The following is a 26,836-nucleotide window of genomic DNA, read 5'->3' on the forward strand; positions in this document are numbered from 1 at the left end:
TGGCTGTCAAAGTTAACGCAATAATAACGTGTTAACGCAAAGACGTTTTAACGCCACTAATTTCTTTAACACATTAATGGGCGTGGCTTATATGGATAGATTTAGTTTCTTACGGTTCAAAAGCTACAGGCCAAAACGTAAAGTTCATTGTTCTAGCGCCACCATCTAGCCAAATTGCACCACATTCAACACTGCAGTCCGTTGGGTCCCCAGCAATACACCCGCCAAGTGTGAAGTAGATCAGATGAGCGGTTCTTGAGATATGCGAAGAACTGACAGAGAGATTCCTTGCTCTATAGTTAGATATGACCCATGTGTTTTTGCAGTTTATTGTTGCTCATGATCACCCACAATCCCCTTTGATTCAGTTAAGTGTTTGTTATCCCATGAACTACTGTACATCTCCTCATAATGGCCCATTTAGATGTAAAGCTATATTCTGACCTTTCTTGCTTGTTACTATCTGGAGGCTTCATTTACCTCGTGTAGCACGTGACCGTTTTTTTATTGCTGTCTCCGAGCTTACACAGCAGGCGCTGACATTTGTGGTACAAAGGAAACAAACCTCACACACTAAGCAACGCAAACAATAGGATAAACAAAAGCTTTTTAATATTCATCCCATGAGGAAAAAGGGGAAGTAAAAGGGGGAGAGCGTGATGCAGCGGTGGCAGAGGTGGACGTCATAAAGCGGTCTAATATTAGTCACAGCTCGAGTTTCAGTGAGTAAAGTGTCTATGTTTAACTTGAGGGAAACTTTAAATGTGACTCTAAGGTGACACGTTCTACATCCGTGCTATTATGGGACATGCTGTGGATAACAGGAGGACTCCTTCAAGCTGCTTATGTCAAGTTTGTTGAGATGAAAATATTTGCCTTCAAAGACTCTTCCTAAAATGGACAAGAGCAAGCCTGCACTCTACGTCTGAAGCATTTCAAATGCCTGGCCTGTTTTTTTTTTTTAAAGTGAAGCTTTCTTTCAAGAGTCTTGTGGCAACAGTGAGAGCATTATACTGTCTTCTCTTTCTTAAGCGATTGGGAAAGTACCTCTGACTGCATCTCAGACTAACTCTGCTACTGTTATTATACCAAACAAGAAATCAGTTTGATGTAGAGCTGCAACGATGAAACAGTTAGTCACCAACTATTGAATTAATCATCAACTATTTTGTTAATCGATTAATCAGTTTGAGTATTTTTTTAAGAAAACAAGTCAAAATTCTCTGATTTCAGCTTCTGAAATGTGAATATTTTTTCTGGTTTCTTTCCTCTTCTATGACAGTAAACTGAATATCTATGAGTTAACATTTTAGGACATTATCTTGGGATTTGGGAAACACTGATTTTATAGACCAAAAAACAAATCGATTAATCAAGAAAATAATCGGCAATGAAAATAATCAATAGTTGAAGCCCTAGTTTGATGCACACAACAGACTGAATTGTAAAATAAAATTGAAAATGATTTATATTTAGGAAACTCCAGGAAATAACCAAAGTAATGTAAACCCAGTTAATTCTTTGTTGATATATATATATTTAAAAAATGCTTTATTTATTGGTAGTTACAACTAAAGGAAATCTGATACATCCCAGGAAAAATAAACTAGGGCTTTGCCTAACGATTACTTTCATTATTGATTCATCTGCAGGATATTTTTTCAATCAATCGCTTGGTCTAATAGTGAAAAATGCTCATCAAAATTTTCTAAACCCCAAGATGACGTCTTCATATTGCCTTTTTTGTCCGACCAACAGTCCAAAACCCAAAGAGATTCAATTTACTATCACCGAAGATTTAAAAAAAAAAAAGCAGCAAATATTCACATTTTAGAGGCTGGAAGACTTAAAAGATGAATTCATTATCAAAATAGTTGCAGATTGTTTCTCTGCTGAAATCTCTACAACAAATAATAAAAATATTCTGTAGTGCAGCAGATGAAATGTGAATATGTTACAGCTTCAGTCTAATCTATGGCATATTATACTGTATGCATCTTCCTTCCAACATCTAAAAGACGGATTATGTAGACTTGATAAAAAATGAATGACTATAATGAGCTGTTATTAGGTCAGAGTAGCTCGCCAGGTTCTTATAATCCTCGTTGTTTAAATGTCAAATAGCCAACTTGACGGGTATTTTTCTTTTAACACTCAATTGTGGAAGCTTAAAGTCGGTGACCACCTCATTCATAATTGACTGCATCACTATAATACAAAGCCAGCAGCCATTAGAACACATCTTTTATCATAATAATTGCACCAATAGACCTTTTTCTTTCACCGCAGACATTTTGACTTGTCATATCAGGAAAAGCCGGTAGAACTGATTAAATTAACAATGGATTAATTTCCAGTAAGTGTTCCAGTTAAGTCATGCTACCAGGAGCCTGGAACTGCCGTCATTAATGTTATTAATCACACCACAATGACATCTAACAAAATGTCAATTTCTTTCTCAAATGCATCTCATAGTCAGCGGCACCCTCTCAGGTTTGAATGTGGAACAAAATCAAACAAACATTTAGCATTTCATGGATTAAATTGAAGCTCAGCGCCGTGCAACCTGCTCCCCAAGGCCAGAAACGGGCTGCGAACCACCGTCAACCACCGGCAGGCAGATTTCATCGTGCTGCTGTACGTCTTTGCTCATGCCGTTTGATCGCACGTCTCTTCTGTTCTTGTGGCTGCCTCGGGGGGGAGGGAGCGAGGAGGGGGAAACCCTGTGTTCCCCTCCGATGATCTCAGCTTGTATTATGTGACAGCAGACAATCGTCTGTCACATTGAGTCACAGGACGGCAGATAAGAGGGCAGAGAGGAGCCCGTGGTTTTGGGTGTCATCCAAGTCACTCTCTCTAAGCGTCACAACACTGAAGACTTTCATGCTGAATAACTTGTTCAAAAGTACAAAAAAAACATCCTTTCTAGTGCTTTGCATATGAGAGGGATGAATAATTTAGACCTGAATTATTTTAAAGAGATGCATTAGTAATTTTTAGGTGCTGTTTTTCCTGCCCAACACATTCGTCCTAAAGTTTCTCTACGGCATTTTGTGAAATTACACCGGAACACTGAAAGTTAAAAAGTGAAAACTAAAGGAGTAATGCACGTTTTCTTCCGCAACAAAATTCACGTTTGTATCAAGAGATTGCGGCTACAATTTATGATAATTTTAATGTAATTATTTGCTCTTAAACTGCTAGAAAATAGTGGAAAGTGGAAAAATAGTGCTCCAGGGATGACATATTTGTGTTGCCCAACCAGGAAGTTAGCATCACCCTGGTTCCCTCGGCAAAAAGCCAATGGGATTGTTCCATTGGGTTTTGGATTATTGCAGAAAAGAAACTCTGTTGCAAACACACGTTTATGGTACTTACATGCGTTGTTCAGCAAGATAATCTTCACAAATGAACACCACTATGCACGGCAATCGCCAGAAGTAAAAAGCTAACGTTAGGCTATAAAGGAATTACACCACGGTCACATGAATGAGAGTAAACACAACGAGGCTGTAACGGTGGACAAATCGGCGTGATGACGTTTAGTAGTCTCATTTAGCCCCTTTTTACCAACCGCCTTTTATAAGACATATAGAAGCTTCAAAATTCATGAAAGAGATATTTACTGACGTATTTTATATTATAGAACAAAACATTCACAGACCTTATTTTAGGCATCTAAATAAAAAGCCATTCAAAAAACTCATTGATTTCCAGACGAGGAAACCGGAAGAGCTAAAATGCTAACTCATTTCCGGGATTTAGGACTCATTCCTGTAGCACTTTATATCCCAGATCCCAAGGTCATGTGTCTTCAGATTCAGAGAAAAATGCAGCAAATCCTCTCATTTGAGAAGCTGGAGACAGACATTTTTTGGGCATTTTTGCTCGTGAAATGCTTAAAGGATTAACTGATTATCAAAAGAATAGCAGATTATTAATTAACCATCTCAGCTCTGCAACAGATTGATAATAGATACTGACCTTTTTTTATGCCTTCCCACCGTCGACAGCCCTGTCCAGAGGCATTATGTTTTCAGGGACGTACGTCTGTCTGGTGCAACGTCCACTTGGACTCAAGAATGAACTCATTAGATTTTGGTGGTCAAAGGTCACTGTGACCTCACAAAACACGTTTATGGCCACAACTCAAGAATTCATATGCTAATTATGACGATTTCACACAAATGTCTAACAGGATCAAATGATGAAGTGATGACATTTTTGACAGACATGGATGTAAACTGTAAACTTGACTGGTTGGTGGAGGCATACAATCGTGAGGCGGTAATTCTCATTTTCTGATCCATAATGCCGAGGTATTATACTGTATATACTGTATAAGAATACAGTTTTGTTTTGTAAATATTTCTATATAATACAGACAATGTCAGTAGATGCTAGGGATGCACCGATACCAAGTACTTACATTTGGGTACTCGCCAATACCAAGTACCGATACGAGTACTTCTCTGTGCCAAAAGACCCTCGTTAACAGCCAGCTGGAGGGTGTGAGCGACACACAGCAGGCTGGGGAGTACCGCGACCGGCGGTGCGCCGCGATCGGCTCTAGATCAGCTTGGAAAGGCTCTGGGCGAGGGTGCTTCCCGGGGCAGTGGACAAAGTGCTCGCTGCGCCCTCTCTCCCCGCCGGGGAGGGACGGGCCCCCTGCTCCCGGTGCAACTGTCGACTGGACCCGAAACATGGTGACGAGAAGTTAATGTCACGCTGCCGTAAAGCCGTATCGGTGCCGTTGTATCGGAGCTGTTTTGCGAGTACCAGTACATGAGCACAGTATCGGTGCATCCCTAGTAGATGCTACAAGTCCTGATGAGAGTATGGTGACTATTTGTTCTCTAACAGAATACGTTGTAATGGAGAACAGATGTGCCTGTAGCTGTGCTGAATGGCTGCCGTATGTGTGGAGCCGTCTCTGTCGGGTTTATTGGTGTGCGAGTAATGAGAGAGTCGGTCTTGGACTTCAGCAGACCAGAACTTGGTACCAAGCAGAGGTTTTGGCAGGCTGCTGTGTGTGTGAGTGGAGTTTATAGAATTAGAGTTTCCATAGAGCCTTCAGAGCCAGCCAAGCCCTCGATGACTCACTCGCACATGGACAGAGTAAATCACTTTAACATGGTGGGACTCCAGTCTCTCTCTCTCTCTCTCTCTCTCATAGTCTTTCTTTCTCTTGCTTGCTCGCCCTCTCTGCCCAAAGTCCAGCCCATCGGGGGGAGTGGGCAAGGTTGGCTGCTCTGTAACCTCAACCATCCCCGTCCCATCTGGTTCGTTATGTAACTTTTGTTCCGTTTCCAGATCTGCAAAAAAAAAGCGAATTTACTCTGAAATGAATTGAAGTTGGATGTTTGGAGCAGTTTCTACTATATAATCTAAACAGGGCGCTGAGTTTGAATCAATGTGAGACGTCTCAGATGTTCTGCATTAACTGTGGTTGTACTCTTGTTTATTAGGACTGAGGAAATGTGATTAGGAGCCAAGTTTTTACATTTTGATGTGGTTCCTCATCAGTTACAGTTTGTTGTACTTTGGTAAAATAATTGGAGATGCTGATTAGTATCATTTAAAATCGTTATCAGCTATTTTATTCTTGTGTAAATGTGTTATTTTACGCACAACCAAAATTTTTTTTTGTAACCTCTTCCACTCCTTGAGGGTGCCGGCGCAGTTTGGGGCAAAAACAATGCAGTTTTTTTGCATGCAGATTTTCTGAGCAGTTTCCAGAACAGAAGCGCTCGCCATCCAATCCCTCAAAAAATGCAATCCTTGCAGGAATCTCAAAATGGAAAAAGTTTTTGATCCCAAATCACAGCATGGCTTTTTCTACGGTGTTCCTCAAGGTCTTGGTGTCTTAATGTGGTATTTTTGATCAATCTTTAGTTGTTAAAATTTTTTTTCAAATTTAGCACCAAATCTGTGTAACAAATGGTATCAACCCAGAAATGTCTGCAACAATTTATGAGACATACTAGAGCATGGGAATGACCATCATATACTTCTATCATAATGTTCTACGCTCTTATACACTTTAAACATTTATTTTAATTAATTAATTAATTGTTTTAATTATTTCTGATTCATGACTAGAACAGCTTTACACACAGTGCTGAGCTGCATCTCAAATTAATCTCCAGGTTCCAGCTTTTAGATGATGAACACCACTTCTATGTGTCATTTACTGCTGACCTGCTATCTCCCCCTAAAAACCCCCTGGCCTGTACCCCCTAAAAAAGACAGAACTAGGTCTAAGAAAAAGAGGGGTGGAGTGGAAAAGGTTAATAGCAGTTTGTGTTTTCCCACACACACACCCACACACACACCCACACACACACACTCCTCTGGCTCAGCAAGTACTTGGGAAATAGTAAACATGTTTTTTTGTTTTTTTTTTACTTGATGCCAGATGGGTGGGGTTTGCCACAGAGAACAGGACACGGAGTGCCAGAGTTTAGACAATCACAGGATAGTCAACGTTTTCAGCGTTTTACAGCTCATCTGACACTACATGAATCTTCCCGATGCAAACTCCACCTCCACCTCCACCTCCACCTTTTGCCTCGCTTGAACACATTTCTCTTTCTGTGTCGAGCCCTCACCAGTGAGCTCTGCTGCGTTTCCTGTCTGTCTGTATTCAATGCCAGTCGCGTGAGAGCACCCGATCGCCGGGATCGTCCCACAACTTGGTTCTACTCCAGGCATCAAATCCTTTTTTTTTTCTCCCCCCTCATACGCTAGCAAAAACTAAAGAATGCTGACCAAAGCTCATCACCGTCTCATAAACTCCACATGGGATTTGTTTAGCTTAAAGCTAACATTAGCAGCACTCTTTGTACCCGTGGAGTTTTCATTGTAACTCAGTGCAGCTGGAAAGAGCGCTGAGCCTCAACACAATCTGTTGTTACTGCGTGGAGCATAAGTGAGGGTGGTGATAACACTGGGGAGATTTCTTGTTAATGTAAATGAGAATTAAACTCTAGGATGCAAATGGAGACACTGCTCCAGTCAAAGGGATGTGAATTGCTGCAGCACCAAACTGTGTGTGAAGAGCGTCGATGCTTATAAAGTCTCTTCTGGCAGCAAGGTATCCCTGTATACTTAAAGCAAAAAGGTTGGGGGCCCACTTTTAAAAACAAAATGACAAACGATCGTGACAAACCATCGTGACCCAATCATAACAGGCCTTATCTATAAATCGTGAGAATTTGTAAATGAAGGTTCCTGACCATTTTTACTGCCATTTCCGCATCACCTTATATTATCTTCAACAGGTGAATCAGCCATTTCAAAGAGATATGCATTTGATAAATCACAACTTTGTTTTTATGCCTGTGTTATTGAAAATATGTGCACATGTTAAACATACTTGCCAATCTTGAGACCTCAAAAGTAGGGAAGATTTTAAAACCAAAAATGTGAGTTTCAGAGACTTTGTTTCCTGCATTCTGGCGACTTTTAAAGAATTAAAATAACAAAATAATAAGTACACTGCAATGGCATTTTTATGTTAAATAGACCTACTTTCAATTTTACTTTTAATTCTCAGGAAAGAAAACTGAATAACTTGCCCCTCTGACGTGAATCTGGTATAAACTAGGCTAATATCCATCAGTTTTCATTCATTCATTCATTTCTTTCTCTTAGTACTCTCCATTTCTCTCTCCTTCTCTCACTCACTGAAGGTCCTTTCAGACACAATGCGATAACGGCACCTTTGCGCTCTGAATCCTGTTATTTCCAATGGCTCGCGCCGCGCCACGATGGCTTTGCTGTGATGCTGTGATGTGCGGCGAGCGCAGCTCAAACCGCGCCACGGTGTAACGGGCAGCTCTCATCCGCCCAGAAAAAACATTTGGTTTAGCTCTATTGTCGTTTGGCTGGAAACAGTAGGGCTGTTTTTGCACGCCGTACAGCGCCAGAGACAGGTTGAGATAACGAAAAGGAGAAAAAGGAGTAAAACAATTGACATAAATCGTGAGGAAACTGGGAAAGGGCAATGAAAAACGGGAGTCTCCCGGGAAAATCGGGAGCGTTGGCAAGTATGATGTTAAATACTTTATAAATGAGGCTAAATAAATGGAGGTGGAGTTAACAGGCTCTCCTCTCATCAGTAAAACAAACAGAATGTACGCTAGTCTTTCATATTAGATTCAGTGTTATAAGTAGGCTACAATTATCACAACAGTACGAACACTCAGGCTCCCTCATGTGGCTCAGAGGTGAACTGCAGATATAAATGTTAAAAGACGATGGAAGAAATTCTGCAAATTTATTTGGCGACCCTAATAAAATCAAGTCTTTGGAAATCTCTGATGCAAGGAATGTGTGTGCAGAGCGTCGATGTTTATAAAGTCTCTTCTGGCAGCAAGATATTCCTGCATACTGAAAGCAAAAATGTTGAGGCAATGCAGCTCAACCTGTTATCTAAAGGATGCAAAGGTTTTTTCGGGCGCCTGCAGGCTCAGCAAGGGTGCGATCAGAAGATAATTAGACATGGATTAAGTTTGACTGTACATGTTTTTCAGGTCTGATCCAGATCTTTTTGTTGAGAGGAAACTCGTAGTGGGCAACTATTAATAGTAACAAATTCGTATTTTTGATTCATCCCTAGCGTTCCTTATCTTTGACCCCACGTTCTTGTGTTCTCCCGCTTATTTTATGAAACTGTAAATTGGAAAGTGAAAGGGTGAAGTGTCTACCTTTGAGTCCTTGCACTGCTCTTTATCATCGCAGTTAATCTGATTCAGTACCAGTAAAAAGTCTCTCATAAACCAAACCAAAGACCAGGCAACCAGCGTGTGACTCACTCTCAGATGAATCATCAACTAATCATGCAGCGAGGAACAAGGGCTGTTTGATGTGCCTTTTGGCGTCTGTGGACACACACACACACACTTTTCTAAAAGGCGGGACGCCTCTCTCTTTCATCCCGTGTTGACTGACACTGTGTTTGAGGAACTGTATTAACACATGTAAATTGTCGCATGCGTGAACGGCACAAAGAGAGCACGTATGATTCTTTGCAGTTTACAGAGTTTGCTTTGGAGACAGCTTAAACAAAAAACCCTGAGTTTGACATGAGAGAACATCGCCTGTCCTCTCCGGCTGTCCCCTCCCTCTGTGGTTGTCTTGTCAGAAGACGGCTCCTGAAATCAGACACGGTCGGCATTTGCTCTGCTTTAAGGCCGAGAACACTGGCAACTCTGTTCCCACTGCCACATGTGGATGTGTACGGGTGGCCCCCATGGCAAAGGCTGCGTTGTTGACGGTTTTCTGGTGATTTATCACATGCGTATACACAGACACAATCCCTGTTATTGTGTTCTTGATCCCTGAAGAGACACAGGAAACAGTCATGTGCCAGCCTGTTACGTTTATTTTAGGGCATGTTTCTTTGGGAGAGTTGCACAACACACTTGGAAAAGCTCAGTCGACTTGAGCTAGCAGGCCTGAACGGCTTTTGCATCATCGTTTTGCAGTCTGTGCTTTAGATCCTGGTTGATACTCCTCACATCTCTGTTTAACTCTTACCTGCTGTACTAACACGTGTACTGTATGTCTTCATTTAGTTTGCAGTTAGTAAAACAGTACATCTTACTTAGAGGCTTTCTGCAGACCTCTAATGCTTCTAGTATTTTATTTATGGGTTAAAGTAGGTCAGTTCAAAGTCGCAGTTTCACAAATAAGTGCTGAAATGATTGACTAAAAATGAATCAGCATGAATACATTTTTGTGGTCATTTATAAAGAAGAAATAGAAAACATTCACTCATTCCAGTTTCTGAAATGTGAGGATTCTCTGTAAATTATTGTGCAATAAAAAATTCAGAGGAGACGATGAAATGATTTCATAGAGCTACCTATTTTTTATTTTATAATAATATATTATTATTTATATTATAAATAATTTGTAATTATTTGATTTGATTTTGGGCTGCACGGTGGTGCAGTGGTTATCGCTGCCGCAGGTTCGCAGGTTCAAACGCGGCTTGGGGCCCTTCTGTGTGGAGTTTGCATGTTCTCCCCGTGTTTGCGTTGGTTACCTCCGGGTTCACCGGCTTCTCCGGCTTCCTCCCACAGTTCAAAGACATGCAGGTTAGCTTCACTGTTGACTGCCCGTAGGTGTGAATGTGAGTTTGAATGGTTGTCTGTCTCAATGTGTCAGCCCTGTGATAGTCTGGCCGCCTTGTGCCTTAAACTTGCATTCTTTCTAACAGCCAGCAGGGGGCGACTCCTCTGGTTGCAAAAAGAAGTCTGATTGTATAGAAGTCTATGAGGAAATGAGCCTACTTCTCATTTGATTTATTACCTCAGTAAACATTGTAAACATGAGTTTATGGTCTCAATCACTAGTTTCAAGATGAGTGTGGATTGAACTCGATGCCGTCCCAACAAGTAAGAGGACTTACCCATCCTCCCAGCATGCATTTGGGCCACTGCTTGTTAACCGATTAGAGACCCGAGGGGATTGGATGATCAATAAGACAAAACAAACAATTTGTCACTTTGTGCTCCAGGAAAATGTGATGGGAATATTTGGCTCTCTTTTTTTAAACTCTTGTAGAAACAGCCGTTAACTGATAAATAGAAAAAAATAATAATTACAAGATCAAATGAAAATGATAATTAGCTGCAGCGTTCTTCAAAGAAAGTGTTTTATTCTAATGGCCCATTAACAGCGTATTAAACTGTACTGCAGCTTGTGTTTCCCGGTGCCGGCTCTATTTCTGTTTGTTTACTAAAAACCCCATTATTCAACGACCTTCCTCTTAGTCACCTTTTCCCTCCAGTGTTCTGCACATAAAGCCGCTCTGTGAACGGCTGAACTAAACGGTAGTGAGGATGGAAGAAGGAAAGAGGGGCTATAATTGGAGAAGGGAACATTTTTTCGACAGTCTATAGGGAATTTGGGAGACCCCCTTTTTGCCTCTGTGTTTGAGCAATGAGTCATCGGGAAACCCCACCCACACGTGCCCACACATTCTTGCCAGACGCTGTGTGTGTGTGTTTACATCGTAATATACAATACGGATCAATGGACACTTATAATGCCTGTCAGATGAATTATTTGAATAGTACAAGAGGAAATGAACCAGGTGATGAATTGTCTGTAACTATAGCAGCCTCTCACACAGAAGAAACTGCTTTAAACACACTGGCAGGGAAAACCTCCTGGGTGAAGTGTATGAGATGCCCCCCCCCACATCCCCCGTTCCTCCATAGCAGATGTGCCCATGTGCAAAGCGCTGAACCCCCGACTGCTGCAGGGGAGCTGCTCCGTGGTACACAGCACAAGGCTGCAGCCGTAGTGGGCAGCTCCCAGGTGTCGGTGTGTGCATGCAGGTATCTCAATCCCTTGAAGCTACTTTGCTTTTTTCATGTAACCGCTTTAAATATGTTAGTCAAGTTTCCTGAAAAGGTAGGAAAATTAAAAGATCTCACTTCGCTAACCATACAGATAAAACTGGTTTTATTTACCTTTAGGGGTTTGAAATCCAAATTTTCGGGATGTCTGCCGCCGCCCCAGTAAAATGTGGGTGAATTAAATTTCATTTATGATGTTGAAAATGAAAAAATCAACTGGAACATCTTTTGTTTTTACTTTATTCTACTCATCGCTATGAAAACTGTTGACTAGGGCTGTCCCGAAAACCTTTTTATTGGCCTTTGAAGCTTCGATGAGGAATATTGGAAGGTATTCGAAGCTTCGCAGCGCACACCACCTCTACACGCACCTCTACACACACCTCTACACGCACCTCTACACGCACCTCTACACGCACCTCTAAACGCACCTCTACACGCACCTCTACACGCACCTCTACACGCACCTCTAAACGCACCTCTACACGCACCTCTACACGCACCTCTAAACGCACCTCTACACGCAACAAACAGCGATTCCCATCAGAGAATAATTAATAATAATTAATATTGAATATGAATATTGTTGTTGGATTATTCCTTATTTCATGGGGTATTTTGGGATTAATACACTATTATTACATACTTTTATATAAAAGAATTTAAAATAACAAAAACGGATACATTCGAATACTGATTTGGAGGTTGATTACCATGGCAACGGTTGAAGCTTCGAAGCAGTCGGGTCAGCCCTACTGTTGACCGAGAACTATCCAGAGTAATGGGGACATTGTTTCCGGAAAGAGATGTTAAATTAAATTACAAATGAAACTAATTAGCCATTTACCTCAATTATATTTGTGTGGCAGCAGACATTATTACAGAGATGATTATCTCAAAGCCTGGGCAAAAAATCCTCCGTCTGTATGCGTAGAGAGCAGTAGAGGTGAGGAAGGAAATATGTTTTACTGCGACTTGGGTGAACTAACCTTTTAAACGGGATCCAGTGCAGCAACGTGCAGGACAGACGAGTAGACTACGTTAACCCTCGAGTCGGTAGTGAGAGCATGGATTTGGTTTGCAAAGTTGGAAAAACGGGGGAGGGCTGCTCCTTCAGTGCAAAGCTTAGATGATGAAGCTGTATAATCTCAAGTGTTTTAAATGTGGAACTGCACACAGATTTAACTTCTGCTGTAGTTGTTTTAATCCAGAGTTTAAATAGTGCTTCTGCTAAATTATAAGAAATGTACATGAAAAAAAAATGTTTCTTCCTTAATTCAAATTCGGATCTGCTCTAAAATTGCTAAGTTTGTTTAAAAATGAGGTTTTGTTGTAGTTCACGATGCTGATTAACTACTCGGCTTTGGTGTTGCTAAGGTCTCATAAAGTCCCTTTTTTGGCCGTGTGTCTGCAGTAATTCGTCCGCTATATCTTGTAGAAATTATAGGTTAGACTTTCCTTCAGGAGCGTACAAAAGAGCACACCCCTCTGAGTCTTGAGACTTTTTTAAAAATCTGCACAGAAAAGTCTACACCTTTTTTTTTTTTATTCCATTGCGTCCACAGCGTGTTGGAAATACTAGCAGGCCTGACGACAAGGCCTTGGTTACCACGGTAACGGCATAGCAAAACAGGGGGGAGGGAGTGGGCTTCTTTCTCTCTTTCACTCCACGAGGCGGGGTTCGTTTCTCGTTACTGGGGTGGACAAAGATAGCTGTGAGTCATCCTTGAGGCTGGGAGCCGAGCCAACACATTCCTCCTCCTCCTCCTCAGATTTCTCGTCTCTATTATTCCCCCTCTTTCTCTTTTTCTTTTTGTCTCTTTCTTTCTCGCATTTCCATTTCACACTCTCCCCCCCCCCCCTCCACCAGCCTCTCCTCTCCTCTCCTCCTCTCCCCCATCTCACACTGTCTCCGTCCAATAGCTCCCATTTTGTCTTTGTGCCTCAAAATGTGTCATTTGCTCTGTAACAAAATAAAAAGCTCTGATATTGCAGCTAAGCGGGCGGAGTGATGTGTAAACCTTTATTATTTTACAGTAATATTTTTTTTTTTCCAAGACGGCAGACATTAGTATGTGGGAGGAAGGAAGACAAGTGGTCTGCACTTAGAAAAATAAGAATAAATCTTGCCGAAATTACACTTCTTTTTCTGTTTTTAATTCCTCCTCTCGGAGCAGAGTATAAATCCTGCAGCGCTGCCCTTTCGCCACAGAGGTCTTTCTCAGTTTGCCAGCTCAGAAACAGAACTCCGCCGCGCCGCCTTGTTTTACTTGCAACAGATTGCCCTTATCTTGATGAAACAGGCTGGTATTTTTTGGGCTTTATTTGCCTAATTTCCCAAATGTAATCTGCATTTGTTTGCTCATCTGTTGGCTCGCAGCCATTCTCAGCACCACAGTTGTTAGTCTCATGCTGACTGTGTATTGTTTTGTAAATATTAAGAGTGTGATTCTTAAGAAATAAGTGCAGAGCGACTCCACACGTGTGTTGTGAGCGCAGGCTGCGATGGAACAGAATGTAAACATGAAGTCAGGGGATATTTATGCTGAGGCTCTCTAATTACACACTTCATACTGGATTATATAAACAGGTAGACCCAAGCAAACGCCTCACACAGATCCTGCACTGGATTATGTAAATAGTATATGAGAATAACACGTGCACAGGGACATATATGCACATGTACTCGGCATTAACACACATACGTACAGTGCACACATGGTCACACACACAGTTTTTGCAGCCAATACTCCCACACAGTGCAGAACAGACTCAAACATGCACAAATACGCCCACATATACACATGCACTTAAGAGAAATACAAATGCGCACATGCACCGACAAGGTTTTCCAACGTTGTCTTCCCGTTTTCTTCAGACGCCACACACTGTTTTCAGCTGACATGCAGGAACAACATGTTTAAGTACAGTTCAGACTTGTCCGTCATACCACTCTGTGATATACCAACACCGTCATACCACTCTGTGTTACATACGTTGAACTGAAGCAGGTGGTCTTTGTTGTGATGTTTTTTCTCTTTATTCATCCGCTGATTACAGAGGATTTTGTCAGGACAGTAAAACCATAACATTTAAAATACCTCCGGTCATTTTATCATGATGTGTTTACAGCTTAATCAATTTAGATATTTGCCAGCAGACGAGGCGTAGATGTTGTCTCCCTGTCGTTTCTTTGTTTATTAGCTAGAGCCCACTGGGTGGAGCAGGTCGTCCTCTAACCACGAAGTTGGCGATTCGTTCGCCGGCTCCTATTGGCTGCATGTTGAAGTGTCCTTGATCGAGACTCTGAACCCCAAGTTGCTCCCCGCACGCTTCACAGCAGCCCAAAATGCTTCGGATGGGTTAAATGCAGAGGTCAAATTTCATGTACGTACCTGTATGTATGTATATGACGAATCTAATAAAGTTTAAATTGTAGCTTCAGATCTGGCCCACATCCACCCTTAATCTGTATTAAATTCAGAGATCTTGGTCACATCAGAGGAAGTCGACCCCTAACGGGAGCAGCCGAGAGAATGACAATAACAGCACGCTAAACTAAGATGGTAAAAATCTGCATAATAGCATTGTCATTGTGAGCATGTGAGCATGTGAGCATGCTGACTAGGGCTGCAACTGACGATTATTTTCATTGTCGATTAATCTGTTGATTATTTTTTCGATTAATCGATTAGTTGTTTGAGCTATAAAATATATCAGAAAACGGTGAATAATGTCGATCCCTGTTTCCGAAAGGTCCTCAAATGTCTTGTTTTGTCCACAAATTCAAAGATATTCATCAATTTACTGTCATAAAGAAGTAAAGAAACCAGAAAATATTCACATTTAAGATGCTGGAATCTGAGAATTTCTTGAAAATTACTTGAAAATTACTTGAAAATTACTCAAAACGATTAATCGATTATCAAAATAGTTGGTGGTTTATTTAATAGTTGCCAACTAATAAATTATTTGATTATTCCTTGCAGCTCTAATAGGCCTACTTACTTTAGCATTTAGCTAAAAGCACCACCGTGTCCGAGTACAGCCTCACAGAGCCGCTAGCATGGAAGTACACTCGGTGTTTTTCCACTGAAGAGTCGTGTAATTGGTGCATTTCACAGCGGCCACTTGTACTGAAGCCAGAATACTATAAGAAGTTTCTATTAAGAGCATTGTTGCGCTGCACGCCATTCTGCTGTAAGGAGCCCTCTCTGTCTCGCCGTCATACTTGTGTACGAAGAGAACACAAACAGTCAAGCAGCATGTCAATATAAACCCACTTGTGTCCATTAATTCTCTGCTAGAGCTGATCCACTGGGTCCATTAGCACTAATGAGCGTCACAGCAGCCACTTCCACACACTCACAAGAATCACGCTGTTAACATGTTTCATTGAAAACGCCTAGACAAATAGCTGTAAAGCTTCAAGTAACATTTACCTCAAGTTGTAAAGAAAAATGTGCGTGTACACATCACTAATGCTTTTACAACCCATTTAAGTAAAAACAAAACACGTCTCTTTTTGTCTCAGAGCTGTTTTGGGTTTAATATTAAAGTCCATGATATGTTAATGAGCAGCGTTGTGGTGAATTTAAAATGTTTACAGCCTTGGAAAATGAGTTTTCATCACACCTAGAGAGAGTTATATGAGCCTTTGCCCCAACCGGAGCTGGTTAAAACTCTATTATTTTAATAGATAATAAAAGATAATAAAACATTTTTACAGCAGTAACCATGTCTCATTGTACCCCAGTTACTAATCCGCCTGTCTTATAGGTGTCTTGACACTGATCGATTGCTGACAGGTTCCTATGGGGCGACTGTGTCACTGTCGGCTCCAGTCTTTGTAGGTTCAAGAATTAAAGGAGTGTCTGTAGGTGTTAATAATGTGCCTTAAGCCGACATGCAGGAGCAGCATCCTGGAGGAGCCAGAGGCAAAGACGATATGTTTAAGTTCAGTACAGACTTGTCCATCACACCACCCTGTGTTACATACATTGAAGTGAAGCCAGTGGTCGTCGTTGGGATGTTTTTGCTCTGTATTCATCCGCTGATTACACATGATTTTGTCAGGACCATAACATCCATTAATCCATTTAGATACTCACCAGCAGGTGAGGCATGGATGTCGTCTCCCATGAGCCATCAAGGCTGAATGGTCCTAAACTAGTGCCTGAACATTTTCTTTATTTATCAACATTTTCTTTTTACATTTTGGCTTCAGATCTGGCCCACATCCACCTTTAATCTGTATCAAATTCAGAGATCTTACAAAAATAATAAGGCTGTCAAAGTTAATGCGATAGTAACGCGTTAACGCAACTTGCGATTTTTAAGGCTGGTATCATATGAAACTATCGTATGAAAATTTAAGGAATCCATCGGTCCTATTAGCTTGTCACGAGGGAGGTTAAATAACGCTCCGAACTTACGCTAAATTTTGGCGAGGAAAAACAGTAAGGGCCATTTTCAAAGGGGTCACTTGACCTCTGACCTCAAGATACGTGAATGAAAATGGTTTCCATGGGTACCCACGAGTCTCCCCTGTACAAAAATGCCCACTTTATGTTAATCACATGCACTTTAGGACTTTTGGGTAATATGTTTTATGCTAAATACAGTACCTGTGAGGGTTTCTGGACAATATTTCTCATTGTTTTGTGTTGTTAATTGATTTCCAATAATAAATATATACATACATTTGCATAAAGCAGCATATTTGCCCACTCCCATGTTGATAAGAGAATTAAATACTTGACAAATCTCCCTTTAAGGTACATTTTTAACTGATATAAAATGTGAGATCATTTGCGATTGATGATTTTTTAATCACTTGACAGCCCTAGAGTATAATACCAGAAGATAATAATCATTAAAACATTTGTACAGCAGTAACCATGTCTCATTGTATCCCAGTTACTAATCTGCCTGTCTTGTAGGTGTCTTGACGCTGATCGATGGCTGACAGGTTCATATGTATGTCACAGTGTCACTGTCGGCTCCAGTCTTTGTAGACTCAAGAATCAAGGGAGTGTCTGTAGGTGTTAATACCGTGTGTGTATGTGTTGTTGACAGACAATAATCTTAAGTACTCGTACATCTGGGTCGTAAAGAGTCACATTCTTGTGTCTCTTTGAGTAGAAGAATGTTGACTGAAAAGAAAAACTTCCCTATCTCTGTGATCAACTCAGATGTCCTCCAGTGTGTTCAGTTTGTATGGACACTAAAGAGAGGTGTTTCTGTTATTTAGCCTGCCTTCATTGATATAAATGGGGTGGACAAAATAATAGAATACAATACAACTCGACAGCACCATAAACTGCATCCTCCAAGGTTGAATCAACATCTCTCTAAAACATTTTCAACGAAAAAGTGCAAGCAGCTGTTGACCTCGATACCGCGGCTCCACTGCCCGATCACTACCGCGCAGACTCTGGCTCCAAATGACTTGAAAGGAGCAAGATAGCAGCTCCCGTATCCGGGATATTTTGGCTTCACTTCCGTACAGTGGGAGGAAGCGGAGACGCGTCGTCCATCTCTGTATACAGTCTATGGTCGATACTAGATTCACACACTGTGATTCAGTCTGTGCCTCCTTCTCAGAGCTTCTCGTGTGTGTGTGTGTGATTGTGTACTGGGGTGGCCATGATGGTTATTTGATGTAGATCCACTCAAACACTGAGCTTCCTCTTTTGCTTTTTTCTAAATCTGAACAATGAGCAGTGTGGGAGGCTTTTATATAATTACCCATTCAAGTTCTCCATGCTTGATTGTACATCTGTAAAGCATCACAGATATGTTTCCTCTGGATTTAATTTTAGACTTTTCTTTTTTTTTTTGCTGGACATAAAAGATTCATTCAGTCACAGTGTAGTTCGGCTTTTCTTGTTGCTTCCTCTTTTTAGGAAGCAACATTGCATTTTTTTAAAGCTCTTCTTCTCGGCGTTTATTGAATGCAGTGATAGATATTAATTGCTGTATCATGAAGCCGAAAAATTACAGTTTTCACTTCTGAGGTGATCGCTTGTGAATGGACTCGATCATTATTCTGCTGTGGAGTAACTTTATGAGTTGTGAGTGTGTCTGCCTGCTCGTCCTTCCACTGGCTGTCCTAACACCCGGCTGGCGGTGACCGCAGGACTCTGAGGTCTGTGTGAGCAGCCTGGAAGCCGTCTCCTCCAGCAGATGGCCATTATTAGTGACAATGAAGACTGGCCTACAGGGCCAAATAGAATAACAGGGAGCCCATTTCCTTCTTGGCTGTGCATGAACCACCTATACTGCTAACAACCCCCCCTCCCCCTCTCTCTCTCTCTCTCCGCTCACTTCTTCTTCTCCTCAGAATATATATTGTTTTTCCATGGCTGTATCCAAGTTTCTTTTTTTCCTTTCCAACCAGAACTCTAAATTGGTTCCTGTAGAGATGTTAGAGGAGAGGCGTTGCACACATGCACAAGCACATGCGCAACAAACGTGAATTCTCTTAATTCAACTTAGGCCTCCCTCCAGACAGAGTTTAATGGGCTCTTATCCAGTGCAGAAGGCTAATAACAGTACGCTGATGTGTTGGCCTGAGTTCAGTTCACATCGACAGTGGACAACTGCTGCACCGTACAATGGCAGTTTGTGTCGTCCACAACGTCTGTCACTGCAGCACAGTTGTCCAGAGCTGATCGAGTTTCACTTTAGGCAGAAATAAAGCCACATGTTCTCATTAGTATTACTATTAACTTAGCAGATTTGACACCTTATGGGGGCTAAAAGTAAATGTGACTCAACTGACTGGGTGAAGAGAATAGACTACATCATGTAAAGCTCTCACAGAAAACTACTTTTAGTGCATTAATCATGGGCAACCTCTGGGGTCTGAGAAGTGAAGCCAATGCTGAAGTGCCTTAAACTTGCATTCTTTCTAACAGCCAGCAGGGGGCGACTCCTCTGGTTGCAGAAAGAAGTCTGATTGTATAGAAGTCTATGAGAAAATGATCCTACTTCTCACTTGATTTATTACCTCAGTAAACATTGTAAACATGAGTTTATGGTCTCAGTCGCTAGTTTCAAGTCTTCTTCAATACAGCATGATGTTCATTTAGTAAACTATGGTGCCATTTAGAGTCAAATAGACCATAAAGCAGGGGATGCTTTAGGGTGTGGCTTCCGGTCTGGGTGTTGCCCGTGTGTTGGTCTTTTGACAACTTTAACCCTTTCACAGTGTGTTTTCAGTTCATGAAGTTTAAATGGTAACATTTTGGTCGCCTGAAAATTATTCAGCATTCGAGTTAGTAGTTAGTTCCACCCTCTCTCGTGTCACTTCTGGTTGCAAAAAAACAAGATGCGGGAGGGACGAAATGCCGAACTCGAGGCCTCAAAACGGCAGTCCACAAACCAATGGGTGACATCACTGTGACTACATCCACTTCTTATGTACAGTCTATGTTTCAAACACAGAAGCAGTTCAGACTGATTTACAGAAAGCAAAGAAATGCATTAGAATGAAATTTGAAAACACAATAGAATAAGAGGTGCGTAATGTTAGTGCACTCAGCAACATTTATCAGAGTTTTTAAAGCAGCATGAGATGAGATACGTTGCTCCAAAGAGGCAAACTGCAGAGTTAGAAAGAGCTAAATTATATATATATGTCAAAGAAAATAGTCCTGAATAACAGACAAGCTGCATCGCCAGAGAGGAAGAGAGGCTCACTAACAGCGATATGACGGACGTACAGAGCAGGGGATGATTATGGCACATACAGTATCGAAGGGACAGCAAACTGACGTCCACATCTTGTCTTGTCTCGTGTCTTCACAGGAACGGCAAGAAGGAGTTTGACCTGGAGGCGGCGCTGGCCAGGCTGAAGGACCTGGAGGCCCTGCTGAACTCTAAAGATGCTTCCCTCTCCACTGCCCTGGGGGAGAAGCGGACCCTGGAGGCTGAGTTGAAGGACCTCAAGGCCCAGCTGGCCAAGGTAAAAACATCTTTATAGGAGTCTTACATGTTACATTACATGTTGTTGGCACATTTTAATGGCTCAGGGCAAATACAAGCCCCGTTCAGAAAGCTGTTCAGAAAAATGTCAGAAATGCCTGTTTATTCCTGTTTATTTATACTGCTGTGGCACAGCGAGCATGTACACTAATATCAGGATGATTTCAGCTTAGAGAGGAAATCTTCCCCATTACACATCACTCTAAAGCAGGCCTATTCAGTTGGCGGCTCATGGGATTTTCCTTTGATCGTTCATAAATATGAAAAAAGTATTTTAAAAAAATAACTATAATTTTTTCCAATAAGAGAGTTTATTCCGGTTCATCGTTGCCGCTCACGCTATTGACGCTGCTACGGACTGTTTAAAGCAGTATCATTGTGTTTTAGTGTTTAATAACCTGTTAACATAACACCAAGTTTATGTGTTTACATTGTTTGACTATTAGAAGATCATCATTTTATGTCATTAGTTATGTCTTGATAAGCACAGAAATACATATTTTAGCCCTGTTTCCACCACAGGAACTCTCCCCTGGAACTCTGAACTCATTGCGTTTCGACCGCAGGGACCGGGGTCTAACTTAAGTTCCGGGGACATTTATGGAGCCTTTTTATTACCAGAACTGTCAGGGGTGGGGTTTGCAAGGATATCCTTCACCGATTGGTCAAACACTCAACTCGTGTACCGCTTAATTCATAAAACAAGGAAGAACTCTAGTATTGATTTGGCACCATTTTAGGACGAGAGCATTTCTCTTTGTTTGATAAAAAGTTGATTAAAGGTAAAGTCAGGCTTCGCTGTCGGCTCACCAACTCATTTTAAAAACGACAGAGAGAAAAAAAGCGAGCTGAGAGGGCGAGCGGTAGAACAGAGAGAGAGACGTAGTGCGGCGGTTTTGTGAATGAGAGAAAGAAGAAGTTATTTCCATGGCGGTTACCATCAAACCATCAAACACTCAACAGATGATTTACTGTGGAGACAGACGCTCTTAGTTTCATTTTCCTCCGCTGCATTTCATTCATTACATCCAATATGCATCAGTAAATACTATGCAGCAGTGAATATCGTATCGTCGTTTATTTTTCAGTGTGTTTACAGAGTAAACTGGCGGACACACTGAACTGCAGGCTGCAGAGTGTATTTACTCCTGTGACCACCAGCAGCCCTCATCATGTCATGTCAGGTTGCTTTTTCATACATCAGCGGACTAATTTGTCTAATGTTTGCAGGGTTTAGACCGCAGTGGAAACGCAGTTGAAGGAACCTTTTAGGTCCTTGAAAAGTAGTTAAAAAGATGTTGAAGGCAAAATTGTATTTATTAAAACAATACTCTACTAATATTAAAAAAAAAAAGAAAATTAGAAATGTAAATGTCCGGCCTCTTGGCACGTCACTGTTTTTCAAATCTGGCCCATCTGAAAAATAATTGAATATGCCTGCTGTAAACTGTAAACAGATAACATTTTGGTCCTGTTACTGTTCAAATCAACATTCTGTTAACCTCCAAAGACGTGCATTGATTGTAATAGGGGGGAAAAGTTTAAAATCCTCAGTGGTTGGAGTGCAAAGCTGCAGTGACTGACATTTGAAATGAAGCTGCTGGAAGTAGTGATTTTATGTAAACCCTCCAGGCAGTTGATTATGAATGAGGACAAGGTGGCGAGGCAGACAAGGTTGCATTCTCTGCTGTTTGTTTTATCAATGAAGTTTACCTAAGGACTAACGTAGATACAGTTGTGGCCCTGCTCCACCTACTGGCCACACTCACGAACTACAGGTTTTCTCTCTCGAACAATGCCGCACACATCACACCTTTTCACTCACACGCAACTTTTCTCTCTCCTCCATCCCAGTTGGAGAGCAGCCTAGCCGATGCCAAGAGGCAGCTGCAGGACGAGATGCTGAGGCGGGTGGACGCCGAGAACCGCCTGCAGACGATAAAGGAGGACCTGGAGTTCCAGAAGAACATCTACAACGAGGTTCCCACCCTTCACCTGAACCCTTCTATTTTTATTCAGCAGTCTAAGTCATCTGTCCTACTTTTCATCTTTTCCACAGGATATTGATTCACTTCCAACCTCCTGCTTGTTCGTTTTGCATTTCCCCTTCAGATATGTCTCTTCTTTCTGCTTCTCACTTCTCTTTATTTCATTCCAAGTAGAAATATATACAAATCGTATTATAAAGTATTTATATCATGGCTGCCCCTTCTTACTAATCAGACTAATCGATAGTTTTGGTCTTAGTTAACTAAGATTTCTTTAGTCGATTAGACGTTTTTTGTAATTTTTCATGCTGAATGACTTATTTCCAAGAAACTTATGAGCACATCTTTAGTAAACACAAGATTTAAAGTGGTGCTTTTGTGTGATTCTTTGTGGAGAAACTCAGATCTGACGATCAACTAATCAATTAGTCGACAAAATCGTGTAATCGTGTTAGTCGACTAAGAATTTCTTTGGTCGAGGGCAGCCCTAATTTAAATGCTTAGATTTAAATTCTTGCTATAATGAAGTGACACTTTCCACAATGCTCTGGTCGTAGCCGTAGTCCTGACCAAAACTGGCAACAGAAGTGTGTTTTACAAATTTCAACATAATGATTAGGAGTTGCTTAAAGGTCACCAGGGAGTTAGAGTCCTCTGCTGGAGCTCTGAGCTTGTAAACAAGTAATTACTGCACAGCGACTGACTGACTAATCAATGCAATTAAGTTCATTGGCCATAACAGGTTTTCTACAGGTGGAGTCTTTTAAATTGTTTATAGTGCCTGTGAAGAAAATGAACCAAACATCAATACAAACGACTCTTTTTGTAGTTTAATAAAGAATTGAGAAAGTCAAATCAGCTCCTAATCGACACAAGTCCAAGTTAGACGAGTAGTCCGAGAAACTAAAAGCAACCTGTTTGTGTCTGCAGGAGCAGCGTGAGTTCAAGCGCCGCCAAGAGACCCGCATTACGGAGGTGGACGGCAGCCGGCAGCGGGATTATGAGAGCAAGCTGGCCGAGGCCTTGATGGAGATGAGAGCTCAGCACGAGGAGCAGCTCCGCCTCTACAAGGACGAGGTGGAGAAGACCTACAACTCTAAGGTACAGCAGGAGACGCAGCTCTGTCGCCACCTAGAGTCCAACTACAGGCTGTTACTCAAGTTCAGCTTTGTGTGGAGATCTTTTGCATTTTGCAAATCTCTTTAATGAGCTACGAATAGTCCAACATCCACAGATCTGATAGTGCGCATTGATTTACAACCTTTTTACATTCAATCAGTGCATAAATTCCTTCCTTAGCTCGTCTCTTAACTTCTATCTGCATACAGAAGGGAAATTAATTTAACAGCCATGATCACTGTATTGTGGTGGGAGGAATGTGGATGAACACAACAGCAGTTTTTGTCTTTGGAATTAACTTGTAAATGAAACCGTAGTAATTCTTTGTTTTACTAGAACCCTTAATAAAATCTATTATGGGAGTTACTGTTTCTAAATTAGTTAACTTATCTCTTTAGCTATTATTTCTATTGTGGTGTTAAATGTCTTATTCATTGGATGAAATACAGTAAACACAACTCTGAGACCCCCTTTACACCTGGTATTAAAATGCGTCTCGTATCCAGATTGTGTCCAGATTAGAGCTGTCAATCGGTTAAAATAGTTCAATTTTTATCTGTTCAAAATGTACCTTAAAGGGAGATTTGTCAACTATTTAATACTCTTATCAACATGGGAGTGGGCAAATATGCTGCTTTATGCAAATATATTTATATATTTATTATTGGAAATCAATTAACAACACAAAACAATGACAGATATTTTCCAGAAACCCTCACAGGTACTGCATTTAGCATAAAAAATATGCTCAAATCATAACATGGCAAACTGCAGCCCAACAGGCAACAACAGCTGTCAGTGTGTCAGTGTGCTGACTTGACTATGACTTGCCCCAAACTGCATGTGATTATCATAAAGTGGGCATGTCTGTAAAGGGGAGACTCGTGGGTACCCAGAAAACCCATTTACATTCACATATCTGAAGGTCAGATGTCAAGGGATCCCTTTGAAAATGGCCATGCCAGTTTTTCCTCACCAACATTTAGCGCAAGTTTGGAGCGTTATTTAACCTCCTTCGCGATGAGCTAGTATGACATGGTTGGAACCGATGGATTTTGGTTTTCTAGTTTCATATGATACCAGTATCTTCACTCTAGCTTTAAAACTGAGCCCACTACAACCTAAAAATCGCAAGTTGCGTTAAAGAAATTAGTGGTGTTAAAACAAATTTGCGTTAACTTTGACAGCCCTAGTCTAGATATGATTTAACTTGAGAGGATGGCTGCATACAAACGGGCTTGCAACCGAGCCTCAGCCTCAAAACGCCGCCATTTAGGGGGACAGGGCCCACAAACGTGACTTTGGTACGACTACGCTGAGCACAGAGCGGTGGCAGTGATTCCTCCCTGGTCACGGCGGTCTAGTGACCGGAGGAGTGTGTGCTGCACACCCGGTCAAATCTTTGAATATTCGCTGTTGATTACTGCTGAAGCTCCGGAGCCCAAAAAATGGTACTTAGGACAGCCATATTTCAGTCCATGTAGTTGTTAAATGTGGATTGAAAACACAATTGCATTTCCACTTGTGTTCAATGAGGTCACAATGCGTCGCTCACCACCTCCAGAGGTTGTTTGGTCGATCGCATCACAATCTGTCCTCAGTGTGTTTTGGGTGCATTTACACCTGTACTGTCATGTAGTGGAGCACCATCCGATCGCAATCCGATCACCCAAAACACATTTTAATGGCAGGTGTAAAGGGGGTCTGTGTCGATCATCAGTATTTCAAACAGCCAGGTGGGTTGAGTGCAGGAAGCCCCTGTATGATATCTGACCGTACCTTCTCTGTGTCCGTCAGCTGGAGAACGCCCGTCACTCAGCCGACAGGAACAGCCACTTGGTGGGAGCCGCTCACGAAGAGCTGCAGCAGACCCGTGTTCGAATGGAGGGCATGTCAGGTCAGCTCAGCATGCTGCAGAAACAGGTACACACACACACACACACACACACACACACACACACACACTCATAGAGTCTGTCAGGGGTTTGTTATCTATCTGCTGGTTTTACTGGCCACGCTGCTTTGTGGCTGACTGAGCACCATTGATTCGTTTAAGCTTCACCTGACTCACCAAGCAGAGTCACAGTGTTTGTACTGTTACGAGTACAGACTGCTTAATTGGTCTTAATTGACTGGCCTTTGTACGTGCACACTCTTTCTAAATCAGCTGGCGGCGAGCGAGGCCAAGGTGCGGGAGCTGGAGGAGGCCCTGTCGAGGGAGCGGGACCTGATGCGGCGGCGCCTGGAGGATAAGGAACGGGAGATGGCTGACATCCGAAACCGGCTGCTGCTGCAGCTGGACGAGTACCAGGAGCTGCTGGACATCAAACTGACCCTGGACATGGAGATTGCTGCTTACAGGAAGCTGCTGGAGGGAGAGGAAGAGAGGTGAGGACGTTAAACAGAAGCTAGACCGTTGGAACGCATCGGACACTTTGAGGCAGCTGAAGGTCAACAGGTTGTTACAGGAAGAGAGGAATCACTCAGAATACAAACAGTCAAGTCATTACGCTCTCTACTGACTTCAAGCAGAGATCGACTTAGCAAACAGTTTAGCGGATAACCACTTAGAATCTCTATAACCCCACATACTCGTGTACTCATGGTCTGGGGCTGTTTTTCATGGTTTGGACTCCTTAATTTCAATAAAGGAAAATCGTATTGTTACAGCATATGATGGTATTTAAGACAATAGCGTGCTTTCAACTGGGGCTGCAACTAACGATTATTTTCATTAGTTGTTGTGAAAAATGTCGTTCAGTGTTTCCCAAAGCCCAAGATTGCAACTCTTTCAACTTTGTTGTAACGGAGTCTCCAGGTCCATTAAGAAATAGAAGTAATATATATTACATATTATATATTTATATATATATATATATATTTATATATATATATATATATATATATATATATATTGTTTTATATATATATATATTTATATATATATTATATATAAATATATATATATATTTTTTTATATATATATATATATATATATATATATATATATTTTTTTTTATATATATATAAAAGTAGGAAGACCAGACTTCACCCAAAAATTCGGGACGGTCCCAAATTATGAGCAGTTGTCCCGAATCCTGTCTTGTTTGTCCCGAAAATTAGACTAATCCAGAGAAGTGGATATATAATGAATAAAATCAGCCGGGATATGGACAGTTATTATAATTTATTAACGTACAAAACCTTCAATTAATATGCTCTCCTCAAAGCCACCAGACTCCATTGACAGACACAGGGATTTTACCTCTCTGGTCATTGTAAAACAAACTTCATTCAAACTCAACAGAAACAAAATAAAACTCATTAAAACCATATTTGTTAGTCTTTCCACTGTTCCAACAA

At 41.4% G+C, this 26,836-nt stretch overlaps 1 protein-coding gene and 1 long non-coding RNA gene across 5 annotated transcripts in view; both read left to right on the forward strand.

Annotated features, from left to right (window-relative positions):
- Positions 1 to 26,836, forward strand: part of LOC119496661 (lamin-A-like) — a 48,470-nt gene that overhangs the window by 14,161 nt on the left and 7,473 nt on the right. For all 4 annotated transcript variants that reach the window (XM_037784141.1, XM_037784140.1, XM_037784137.1 and 1 more), the window contains 5 exons: positions 20,190 to 20,346; positions 22,221 to 22,346; positions 23,285 to 23,455; positions 25,271 to 25,396; positions 25,641 to 25,861. In XM_037784141.1, coding sequence (XP_037640069.1) covers positions 20,190 to 20,346; positions 22,221 to 22,346; positions 23,285 to 23,455; positions 25,271 to 25,396; positions 25,641 to 25,861 — 801 coding nt within the window. The remainder of the gene's footprint in view (positions 1 to 20,189; positions 20,347 to 22,220; positions 22,347 to 23,284; positions 23,456 to 25,270; positions 25,397 to 25,640; positions 25,862 to 26,836) is intronic.
- On the forward strand, positions 1,431 to 15,245 carry LOC119496663. Its single transcript, XR_005208765.1, has 2 exons — positions 1,431 to 1,725; positions 15,132 to 15,245. It is a non-coding gene; the product is annotated as an uncharacterized LOC119496663 (long non-coding RNA).

This window comes from Sebastes umbrosus, chromosome 11, assembly GCF_015220745.1.
Source record: "Sebastes umbrosus isolate fSebUmb1 chromosome 11, fSebUmb1.pri, whole genome shotgun sequence".
In the NCBI taxonomy this organism is placed as follows: domain Eukaryota; kingdom Metazoa; phylum Chordata; class Actinopteri; order Perciformes; family Sebastidae; genus Sebastes; species Sebastes umbrosus.